The sequence below is a fragment of the Bufo bufo genome, chromosome 8 (assembly GCF_905171765.1).
Source record: "Bufo bufo chromosome 8, aBufBuf1.1, whole genome shotgun sequence".
Taxonomy (NCBI): Eukaryota; Metazoa; Chordata; class Amphibia; order Anura; family Bufonidae; genus Bufo; species Bufo bufo.
In genome coordinates this window covers 172125262-172137966 of record NC_053396.1, presented here as the reverse complement: position 1 = coordinate 172137966, position 12705 = coordinate 172125262, and the positions used below count along the sequence as shown (strand labels likewise).

General features: G+C 43.5%; 1 protein-coding gene across 2 annotated transcripts in view; it reads left to right on the top strand.

The window, feature by feature from the left end:
* Positions 1-11623, top strand: part of LOC121009367 (fibronectin type-III domain-containing protein 3A-like) — a 103572-nt gene extending 91949 nt beyond the window's left edge. For both annotated transcript variants that reach the window (XM_040442434.1, XM_040442432.1), the window contains exons 21-26: positions 3200-3349; positions 4013-4296; positions 5008-5220; positions 5954-6120; positions 6899-7020; positions 8278-11623. In XM_040442434.1, the coding sequence (XP_040298368.1) occupies positions 3200-3349; positions 4013-4296; positions 5008-5220; positions 5954-6120; positions 6899-7020; positions 8278-8595 (1254 nt within the window). In that variant the 3' untranslated portion in view covers positions 8596-11623. The remainder of the gene's footprint in view (positions 1-3199; positions 3350-4012; positions 4297-5007; positions 5221-5953; positions 6121-6898; positions 7021-8277) is intronic.
* The last annotated feature ends 1082 nt before the right edge of the window (positions 11624-12705 follow it).

Here is a 12705-nt window from a genome sequence, read left to right as displayed (position 1 = left end):
TGCCCATAACTGAGGTAGACCGTTCTGTGGAGGCACAAAATCACTGAGGACTTATCTGGAATCTCCATCTCCTAAGATGGAGATTCCAGCTTCCATAAAACGGCATTGGTGGACCTCAAGGATCTATCCTAAGTCCTGTTCTTTTAAATATCTTTGTAAGGGCTCATGCACACGAACGTATTTTCTTTCCACTTCCATTCCGGGTTTTTTTGCGGACCGTATACGGAACCCTTCACTTGAATAGGGCTGTAGAAAATACAGAAGTTACTCTGTGTGCATTCCGTTTCAGTTTGTCCGCATGGCCGTTCCGCAAAAAAGTAATGCATGTCTTATTATTGTCCGCAAATCACGGTCCGAGGCCCCATTCAAGTCAATGGGTCCCCAAAAAATATGGAACGCACGCGGAACACATCCGTATGTCATCCGTATTTTGTGGATCCATACTGTAGAAATGCTATGCCCAGCCCATATTGCTCATGTGTTTGGTGATTAATAAGTTACTGCTTCTGTATACGCTCCGCAAAAAATCGGATCAAATACGGAAACCATACGGATATGTTTTGTGCAATAACGGAACGGAAGAGGACTTGAATCAGAGGGAAAAAAACTCAGATACGGAACAACGGATCCGTGAAAAACGGACCGCAAAACAACAACGGTCATGTGCATGAGCCCTAAGAGACATAGGAGAAGGTATGGTAGGTAAGGTTTGTCTGTTTGCCGATGACACAAGTGTGTAATAGGGTTGCTATTTCTGGAGGGGGGTGTAACATGGAAAAAGATTTAACGTCACTAGATAAATGGTCCAAACAATGGAAACTGCACTTGCCAAATGTAAAATAATGCTCTTGGGTAGAAGGAACCCTAAGGCCTCTTTCACACGGGCGTTACGTTTTGGCTCCGCGTGAGTAGGTACCCAATTGCAGTCAGTTTTGACTGCGATTGTGTTCATTGTTCAATTTTTTTTTTCGCGCGGGTGCAATGTGTTTTACACGTGCATGATAAAAAACTGAATGTGGTACCCAGGGTTAGGTGTTGTGTAGATTGTATTATTTTCCCTTATAACATGGTTATAAGGGAAAATAATAGCATTCTTAATACAGAATGCATAGTGCAATAGGGCTGGAGGGGTTAAAAAAAAATAAAAATATTTAACTCACCTTAATCCACTTGTTCGCGCAGCCGGCATCTCTTCTGTCTTCTTTCTTCAGGACCTGGGTAAAGGACCTGTGGTGACGTCACTGCGCTCATCACATGATCCATCACCATGGTGATGGATCATGTGACGGACCATGTGATGAGCACAGTGACGTCACCACAGGTCATTTTCCTCCTGCACAGAAGAGATGCCGGGCTGCGCGAACAAGTGGATTAAGGTGAGTTAAATTATTATTATTATATTTTTTTAACCCCTCCAGCCCTATTGTACTATGCATTCTGTATTAAGAATGCTACTATTTTCCCTTATTAACCATGTTATATGGGAAATTAATAATGATCGGGTCCCCAATTTTGATGCCTTGATGTAGCGGTATAACCAGTAGGAAGAGAGAGATTGTGATCTCGCTGTATAGAGCGCTTGTGAGACCACTTCCGGAATATGTGGTTCAGTTCGGGAGATCGCCACCTACAAAAATACATAGATTTAATGGAACAGGTACAGAGACAGACTACAAAAATGATGGTGGGTCTTAAAGGGAGTCTGTCACCAGATTGTGACCTTCTAGACCGCTTACATAGCGCTCTAGCATAGCAATCTATGATTCTAATAGTACCTTTGATGTTTTCTTGTGAAGTTCCCCCAAGGCAAAAACAGACTTTTATTCATATGTAAATTAGGGCTCCCAAGTGCCCAGGGGCGGCGTTCACCTCGTTGGTGCCCATGCTGTTCTGCCTCTTTTCGTCATATGCCAGCCTCTTCCTCTGCCCGCCCCGCTCTTCCTTTGCGTCCTCCTAATCTGCAGCTAGATCCGGCGCCTGCGCTATCCATTGCTTGGCCGGGGCATGCGCACTGCGATGCCCATTGTGGGTGTCTCTGGTCCGCCTCCTCGCCGCTGTTTCTCGCCGTTGGCCGTTTTTTATATATGTTAAAGGTTTCTCGCCGTTATTATATATGTTAAAGGTTTAAAATGAGGTTCAGGAGAGAAGTGTTCTCAATAAGAAGCTAAACACAAGAACAAGGGGGCACAATCTGGGGGTAAGATCAGGAGCAAGGTCAAGAAATATAATTTTACTGAAAGAGTTGAAGCTTCGAGCAAACTTCCAGCAGATGTGGTTGGAAAACCAGCGAATTTAAACATGTCTGGGATAAACGCATGTCTATTCTGAGATAAAAAAAAAAGAAATAATAATAAGGGCAGACTAGATGTCCAGGTGGTCTTTTTCTGCTGTCAGTCATCTGTGTTTCTAGGGTTTCTTTATTGTATCCAGTAAATCCAATAGTGCAGACATAGTTTACAGCCCAAAACGCGTTGGATTTACTGGATACAATAAAGAAAACATTGTTTTATAGAAGCTGGAATCTCCCTATTTGTTCATATTAAGCCATTGAATCGGAGTATGTTCTTGTAGAGTTGGAATTAAAGTGCTATTATTATGGTTATTATGGTTCCCCTGTATAGGGGCTGCTGAGAGCACTGCTGTACAGAGTCCACTCCCCAAACCAGGGGCGATACTTATTGGAGGACATTATCTCATATGGACAATGCTTTCCTCATGCTATGAATCTCTGATTGAGCAGGAACTATAAAATAGTCAGAATACGCTGCCAGCAAATCCATTACTCAGCACTTTGAGGCAAGCTCACTGATGACCTACTCAGGCCAAATTTGAGGAAGTGGGTTGAAGAACACACTTGGTCTTGATTTATGCATTGTCTCATGGGAACAGATAGTTTACAGTAATTGTAGGAGGATGTCGGTGGGCTGATGCCTCAGAGGCTTAGGAGATGGAGCAGTCTTCTAAAGTTGCTTTGTTGGGGTCTGTGGGTTGCTCCTTTACCCAGCTTGCTATGTCTACAGTCCACAGGCTACACATAGTTTTGGTTAAATTGATCCCATGCTCTGTTTATCTCTTGTTGTCCCCTAGCCATTTCTAAGGCCTGATTTGTTTGCTTTCTTTAATCACTATCCTGATCTTTTTGTTTTCCTGTTTACGCTTTGGCTCCTGATATACAGTAAGTCATGTCCTCTGTTTTCAGGTTCCTGGATGTAATGGAGCAGAAATTACAGAATACCGGTTAGAGTGGGGCAAAGCGGAAGGATGTATGCAGGTCATCTATACAGGCTCATCTTCAAGCTATGAAATCAAAGGTCTTACACCGGCATCTACTTATTTCTGTAGAGTTCAGGTATGTATAGTAATGTGTGAATTTTCATAAAAAATAAGGTTTTTAGACTAATGTGTAAGTGGGTTAAATGCTTGTATCACTTATTGTCTGTGGCTAAGATGCCTCTAATCCAGTCTCACATACAGTAATTTGACCGTGTTCCTGGTAATTATCTCCTACTTGTGTGACTTCCTATACATTGAACACATGAGTATCTCCCCTTTTCCCCCTCCCTGTAGTATGGGAGTTGACACATCACATGTCTCTTATCTGCAACTTTTTATGGGTCTTTCCCTCACTGCTTGTCTATGGAAGGATTGTGTTTCACATGCTGGGCACTAGACAGTGCGTTATCATATGAATGACAGAACACCGGAGCAGGCAGGAAGCACTATCTTAAACATTTTAATTTCATGCAAGTATCTATAAATATGGGCTATGAATGTGATTAGGGAAAGGAATAATGGGAATTATTCCCCTTTACACTAGTAATCCCACACACAGCAAGCCTTTGCAGCATCAAAACAAAGGTGCTACACAAAGTAATAAAAACTCTGCGCTAAGGAGTAATCTTTGAGTAAGCTTTCAGACACAAATACATACTTTTCTGTATTTTTTTATACGATGAAAAGAGCCTTTTTAAGTCTTGTTTGAAAATGTGACTGTGTTTGCTCTCCTTTGCAGGCTGTCAACATTGCTGGTACTGGGATGTTTGGAGACACAGCAGTCATCACAACGCCAGCATCTGTTCCCGCAGCAGTATCTGTACTACAGGTTGTTGATGAGGAGCTCCTGGAAACTCCTATACCCTCACCGTCAGAGTGCCTTTCTCTCCAGTGGAAGGAGCCATGCTGCAACGGGGCAGAGATCACTGGGTACACCATAGAGTATGGGGAAAAGCAGCAGATTACAGTAGATTCTGTTACTAGCTGTGTTCTCACAAATCTGGTGCCTGACCGAACTTACAGGTATGTCCTTTTAAGAAATAATACAGCAATATGTAATTTGTGGTATACTCAGGACTGCAGCGACAAAACCATCTCTGCTGCACACGCGTACAACCCATTTTCTGCTAATTATATCACATTTAGGCCTCTTGCACACGACTGTATGCCCTCGTTACATACGGTACGTGAGCGGGCCATATGTCCCGGAGCGGCATTGAGCATGCGCATGGGAGCACACAGCATCATGGATTACAATGATGCTGTGCACGTCGGGCTGCCCACGGGACTATTGGCCTGCACTCATAGGATTTTATGAGTGCAGGACAATAGCACCGCGGGCGGCCCGACGTGCACATCATCATTGTAATCTATGATGCTGTGTGCGCTCGTGCGCACGATCAATGCCGCTCCGGGACATATGGCCCGCTCACGGACCGTATGTCAAGGAGGGCATACAGTCGTGGGTAAGAGGCCTTAGGCTAGGGCTACACGGCGACACCTGTCGCGCCCAGGATCGCTAAGCAGCGGTAATCCCATAGAAATGAATGGGAGGGCCGGGGCAGTTGCAAGAAAGCCAGCCCTGTTAAATTTCTTGCGATTGCCGCGGTGATCCCGTTCATTTCTATGGTATTGCCATTGCTCGGTGATCCTGGCCGTGTCCAGTGTCGCCGTGTAGTCCGTCCTAGCCTTAGTCTTCCAGTTCTGTTTGAACAGAATTTTCTTTCTTTCCAGGATACGGATTCAGGCCATAAACAGCTTCGGAGCCGGTCCCTTCAGTCCATCTATTAAAGCCAAAACAAAGCCTCCTCCTCCCAATCCACCACATCTGGAATGCGTAGTCTTCAGTCACCAGAGCCTTAAGTTAAAATGGGGGGACGGGACAAGTAAAGCTTTAGCTACAGAAACATCACAGTACAATCTGCAAATGGAAGATAAACTCAGCAGGTCAGTGTGCGATTGTCTGTGGACGCATTACGTGTGATTAATGTGTTCTCCCCCTCCTTCCTCCTCTCCATTAGTGTTTTACCTGGTAGCAGTTACTCTTTAACAGGTTCACATTACTGGGTACCGTCCTATTCTTATATAATGGACAAAGGAATAGGTCATTAATCTTGGAAAGATTGAGCTATGTTTGCTCATTACTTTCAGCTTGCTGGATTAGTGTCTTTCCATCGAGGCCGTCAAAGTCCACAGCAGATTTCCTCCTACTTAAATTATTCAAATATTGCACTAAGCCAAGTCTGCAGTATGAGAATAGATTCTTCAGCAGGACCTCCAATAACCCCTGCCTCTATGGTGACAAACAGTGATGGCCAGTTCGCCGTGTTCGCCCGCGAACATATGCGGGCTGCCATCTTTTTTCACAAGTCCAGTGAGGCACAGGTAAGCCCTTACCTGTGCCGTGAGCCGGTCTGAAAACAAATGCGGTCACCGGGAGCAGGCAGTTCCGAGAACAGCCCGATAAAAGCCCCCGGTGGCTGTTCTCGGAAATGCCTGCTCCCGCTGACCGCACTTGTTTTCAGACCGGCTCGCGCACAGGTAAGGGCTTGCCTGTGCCTCACTGGACTTGTGAAAAAAGATGGCAGCCCGCATATGTTCGCGGGCGAACAATGCGAACTGGCCATCACTGGTGACAAAGTACAAGTGGAAAATTCATGACTTTTTTTTTTTGGTGTAGGTTTTTTACAATCTACAATGGACCATGTCATACGTATAAGATGCAAAGACTGAATGAATCAACCACATACAACTTCAGGATCCAGGCTTACAACGAAGCAGGGGAAGGCCCATTTTCTGAAGTCTGCAGTTTTGCTACAACCAAATCTCTGCCCGCTGCATTAAAAGGTGAGTAGTAACACATGCCGATTTTGGTGTGGAAACCAATCTGCATAAACCACACTGCCATGTGCATGTACCACCCAAGATTTGTTAGGAGGCAGGTAAAGAAGAACATAACCTTGTCATTTCTTTTAGCAAAGTCCTTCAATGAGTAGGCAGCTTGAAAGCTTCGAACCCTTAGAGACGTGAACACAAGTCGTATGTTCTAGAATCGCATTAATGACTAGCAGATTTTCTCTAATATATGGCGTTCTCCTTCTCATCACTGTCCATCTCTCTTTGAAGTGGTTCTCACTCTAGTCATTGTATTGGCCATGTGTGGAAGGAACTTATACGCTTGTACTCATCATGAGAACTATTTAATGTGAGATACCCTTATAGGATGTTCTCTCAAAAGGTATGACTTGAAGTGGCCCTTGGGTTTCTTATCCTCCTCCAAGAGCTAACCTAGGCTGAGAGCAGCCACCGCTAGCTGCAGTATAGACAAGCACCAGGACACAGACATGTCTTCCTATGCTTCACCGAGGGGTGGCCATTTGTCTTGAGCTGTTGGATTTCAACATGCCTGGTCCTTCTGTTCTTGGAGGAAATAGGCACCCACCAGAGGAGTCTGGCAGCGGCTTATTCCCCTCTTTCCATTGAGATTACGTGCATGCTCATGCATGTATATGATAGGTTGAGAGGGAGAACGGTCAACCTCTAGCTACACCAGAAGTATGCAGCCAGCTTTATAACTAGTATTGTCACTTTAAACGTGCTTAATAAATTTCACTTTTCACTTTAGCACCCAGAGTACATCAGAATGACAACAATTTGTGTGAAGTATCTTGGGAGACTGTGCCGCCGATGAAGGGAGATGCAATAGTTTACATCCTTCAGCTTACCAATGGGAGAGAGTTTGATCAGGTGATATTCTAATGTTCTTCATTATAAGTAATGGCAGATAACAAACACACAGGATATATTCCTTTCCTTTACCGTTCTAGAACAACTTTACCCTGCCAAAGAAAAAACACCCACTCACTCTTGGCTTAGTAGCCCAAGCTACTGTATTAGTTTGACCACAGAAGTCGAGTCCTTCGACAGTGTAAGGGTGAATTTACACGTAGCATTGGTTGCAGAAACTTCTGTGACTGTCTGTCATCTGAATGGGGTTTGCAGAACTTCACGCAAATGCATGCAGAACATCTTCATTCAGTTTATACAACTACTCTGCCATGTGTGTACAGACCCTAAAGGGGTTGCCAGTGGGCTCCTCTGTTGTCTTATGTTAAAGGGTATAGTAATTCCTGTTGCATCCATGTGTTTCTCTAGAGATTAGCAGTGCCAGAGCTTCCTTGAAGTTATTTAAAGGGTTTCTTCAAGATCCTGTAGGGAGTAGTGGGGAAAAAAAATATTTAATGTGCCGTGCCACGCCACTTCTTTGGTTCTCCACCACTCCAGTCTCACTGAAGATGAACATTACATCACCTCTGAGGCCTTTGATTGACTGCACCAGTAGGGACCACAGTGGCCGTGCAGAACATCGTAAGGGGCTGTTCATCTTTTAAGGGCCTTTCTGACTCTTTCCCCCCCCACCTTCCCATGTGGTCAGACCTGTGGAGGGAAGCATACTTACCTGCTCTCCTTCTGGATTCTGGCTCCTTCAAGCTCCGCTGCCTAGTTCTGGTCTCCATGTGTCAACATACTGTTTGACACAGGTCGCACGTCGTCGTCCCCGCGTGTCACGTGATGCATGGCGGGAGACACGTCACCACTTTGGCCAGATGAACCTTGTCAATTAGAACATTGACGTGTAGACCGAAGGGAGGCGGCAGGGGACCTAAGGACCCAGAACCCAGCGGGAGGGAGCAGGTAAATATGCTTCCCTCCGCGGGTCCAGCCAAGTGCGTGGGTGGGGGCTGGCAGAAAGGCGTCCAAAAAATAAACAATCCCCTTATATGTAAGGGAGTTTTTTCTTACACGGTTTCCTGCTCCCTAACAACATTTTACAAAATCCTGGACCCCTTTCACCCGCTCATTTATTGACTAAAGATGCATATTAATGACTAAATCTGGACTGATGACCATCAAACATTTGTTTTACTAATACTTATTCCAATTTTATTAGAAGAAGCCATGATCGTGGTTTGACCTCTGCTCTTCTCTCTTTTTCCTTACTAGGTATACAAAGGAACAGACACCTTATTCACTTTTGCAAACTTTCAAACAAACTGTGAATACCGGTTTAGAGTTTGTGCTGGACGGCAGTACCAAGATGCCAATGGGTTACAAGAGTTGTTTGGCCCCTACAGCCCCAGCACCGTGTTCTCATCTCAAAGACGAGAGTTGGATTTGCCGTGTGTTAATGCTGCATTGGAGGCCACGAAAAGCAAAAGGAAGTCTCTCAGCGACGAGCAGTTTGCCACCTTGCTCCTCATGATGTTCGCTGTCGTGGCCTTTCTCTTTGCCGTCGTCATCCAGTACTTTGTAATTAAGTAGATTTAAGTGCCCTGTTCCTGAGAATTCTCCGTACTTTTTTTTTTTTTTTTCAATATTTATGTTTAATTATTCTAATTAAATTTATAGATGGAAATGATTGTATTATATATAAGTGCATTTCCATTCTTGCTGCTCATTCATCAAGAGGCTGGATTAGTAGAATCCTCCTGTATGTGGAACATAAGACATCATGACACTCTTAGAAAGGGAAACTTCAGTCCTGTGTTTCTAGGGCCATGGTGTCCAATGCCTTAATACACTCTTAAAGGTCAAGACGGTGCTGTTCGTTTATGTGATGGACCATTTGCTTTAAAAGCGTGTCCCTTTTTAAATGTTCAGCTTTGCACGTGGTAGCTCACGATGTTTGTTAAAGAAGTGTCCATTTTTCCACTGACTTGTGGCCTTCATGGAGTAGCATATCTAAATCATAAGTGGCGCCATTGTGAAATAAGATTTGCTGACATCTACAAAGACTTTTTTTTTTTAGGAATATATGTTGGGTTGACTTGCTCACATTTTCTAGGGTTGCTTCACCTCCATCTGCCATTTTATTTCACCTCCTGTTATTGACAGTAGGTTTTGGCAAGGAACCGAGACTATTGATGTGGACCAAGACTTTTTATTTTTTTATTAGATTTTAACATCCAAAGATGTTGCTATAGATCTTGGCATTGGGAAGGTAAAATTTGATAGGTTTATCAATTATGAAGTCCTCTGAGAAGGACTGAATCCCCTTAAGGGATTATGGCATACCATTGCAGTCCACTTGATAGGATCCAGTAGTGAAGACCTTCTTTGATCTCAAGAATAATCACATCCCAATAACCGGTTTCAGATGGCTTCACGCTCCTAGGTTTTATTCGTTGTCCTGGACCGTCTCATTCTGGGGATCATTGGGAGTCTTGGCTTGCTGGATGCCACTTGACATCTCAAATAGGAATTTGGGGAAGAACCCCTTGTATAAACCATGGGCTTTTTGTATGGATGTTCAAAAATATTCCATCAATTCTTTTTATTTTTTATTGTTTTTACTTATTGTCCAGTTATTAATTGTATGGCCACTTAAAGTTGCAGAAATCTGCTCATCCGACAATGTAGAAGTATGAAAATAAGGAATCAAGCTTGTGTAAATACAAAATCGCCCAAACCCTGTTTTATATAGGGGTGCAGTCTAAGTCCTTCGACTCTGTGGTTTCTGTCAGTGAAGGTTATGGAAATCTTAAGAGGCTTTCAGGAAGATTTTGAGATCAATATGAATCACTGTGATTATTTCAAAGGAGTTTCGGTAGGAAAAGCTGTGGAAAGTGAGTTGTGTTTTGGGACGCTTGCTCTAAAAACTCAGTGGAGACATATGGATGGAAGCCAGATGTGCTGTAAATCATAGCAGTCAATGCGGTAAAATGTTAGTTGTTGGTTACCATGAGTGGAGGCTCTGTTGCCGTAGTTGTACATAAATAGATTTCTCCTCAGGTTCTTGGTGTGAATAAAGTGTCCCTGTACTCCGTGTAATCGGTGGGGGTCTGAGTGCCGAGACCCCAGTTAAATTGCTAGAACCCATCTCAATTCCGTCTACTGCAGCGAGGAGAGAGAGAGCTCTCTTAGTGAGCACTTCTCTCTCCTCGTTCTAGTGATTGGTGCGGGTCTGAGCACTCTGACACCCACCAATTAATACCTGTCGCTATGACATATCAAAAGTTTTTTTCAAAAACAAAGAAAAATTGACATACAATTTCCTTCGTACGCTATTCCTCTCTTTTATCCGATGTGAGATAAGCAGATAAATTCTATTGAATTATTTAAATTCATTTATGTAGGGTGAATCAAGAGTCAGGAACCACCCAGATATCCATAAGAGATTGAGCTCATATTTGCCATTATGTTTGAACCCACAGGAGCCAATATCTCACAAGATACTTACTTTTATGGTTTGATATACATTGCCATCTACTGCTTTTATATTGGCAGTAGTCATCCATTTATGCCCAACATTGCATTGGTTGAGTGCCAAGGATTCTCCATACCCCTCCCTGAAAAATGGTGATTTAGCTGTCTAAGCTTTCAAATAGTAATTAGGCCTTCAGGTCTGAAAGGCGTGCTCTTTTTGGCACTAAGCCGACAACCCCTTTTAACAATGCTGAACTACTAGGCACACCTCCCACTATATGGCTTCTTAATACAGGAGGTAAATATAAGTGAGCCCCCACCAGATTCAGAACCTAGGAGAAGTGTGTCTTGTGACTCCCCCTCTGCTTCAATGAGACGTCTGACAGCAGGGTCTTCTCCTGTCTCTGATCATGACTTTGGGAGGCCATGAGGTGTGTGCACCTCACTAGTTCAGTATTATTTAGGCAGAGCTGGAATTATAAAGCATGGTGGGTTTCTCCTCCAAGGTTTAAAATAGACAGCAAGGGACACACTTCCAAGGGAGGTAAGGCAGGTCAGTTCCTAAGGCAACTGTTGGACACCCAAGATTGACCCTGCAGTGTCTCCTACTATCAGTTTTAAACTTTGGGCATGGAGCTTTAACTTTAAGGTATCTGCAATAACTGTAGATTCAGTTCAAATGTTGATCTCCGGCACTCAAGATAAAAGCATCAACTTTTTATCCTTAAAGGGGTTGTCCGTCATTTACCATGTGATGGCTTAGGCCAGGGATGGTCAACCTGAGGCTCTCCAGCTGTTGCAAAACTACAACTCTCAGCATGCCCACACTGCCGCATGGTTGAAGTTGTAGTTTTACAACAGCTGGAGAGCCGCAGGCCATCACTAGTGGATCGGCAGGGGTTATACACTCTGCAGCTCCCACTACAAACGTTTCTGGAGCGATGTTGAACCAGCACTGATTTTTAGAGCTACGGCTGATCGGAAGGGTGTTGGACCCTGGCCAACCCATTAGTGATGGCTTGAGGCTAGGCCATCACTTAGGGTCCATTCACACGTCCACAAAATGGGTCCGCATCCGTTCCTTAATTTTGCGGAACAGGTGCGGGCCCATTTTCAGTGGGGCCGGAATGTGCTGTCCACATTTGCGGATCCACACTTACGCATCCGCACTTCCGTTCCGCCCAAAAATAGAACATGTCCTATTTTTTTTTGCGGACAAGAAAAGGCATTTTCTATGAGAGTACCGGCGATGTGCGGTCTGCAAAATGCGGAACGCACATTGCCGGTTTCCGGACGTGTGAATGGCTGGAAAACCCCTTTAAATTCTATAGGGATATTCGCACAAAAAAAATAAATGCATCCACGTTTTGGACGATTAGTTTCATCCTTGTTATTAGCCTCTAGGTATCTGTAAAAGATGTTAAAGGGAACCTGTCACCGGGATTTTGTCATGGGTTGCTAGATGGCCACTAGCACTTCCGCAATACCCAGTCCCCATAGCTCTGTGTGCTTTTTTTGTGTAAAAAAAATATAATAATTTGATACATATGCAAATTAACCTGAGATGAGTCCTGTACGTGAGATGAGTCAGGGACAGGACTCATCTCAGGTTAATTTGCATATTTATCAAACTTTTTTTTTTTTTTTACACAATAAAAGCACACAGAGCTATGGGGACTGGGTATTGCGAATGTGCTAGCGGCCATCTAGAAACCCATGTCCTCAGCTCTATACACAAAATCCCGGTGACAGGTTCCCTTTTTAAGTTTCCTTTTAATTGAATTTTTTTTTTTTTTATGCTGAATATATCTGTTTTGTGTCAGAATTTTATTAAGTAGGTGATTTTATTGGAATATATATCTATTTTCATAAGTAGAATTATGGTTCTGTAGAATACGATGCAGCTGCTATTGTACATGGCCTGCACCTCAGAGGGGAGAAATAAACATCCCATAAAACCGAAGGACTAGTAACATAAAAATAAAAAAAACTACATTTTATTTGCCTGACCAAAAAGAAAATGTCTGTCTACCTCTTTAAAGCTTTTCATGTTTTTTTTATATATATATAATAAAAATCACTGTGAAAGTGCGCTTTGGGATAACAGTGTAACCAATATGTCTAATAGAACTGCTCTACGTTGTCCAAGAGATTTTACATTCTAAAATTCACTCTAGGCCTCATGTCAGAAGTGGCCACGTAGCTCCTAGCAGCCAATCGGAGTTC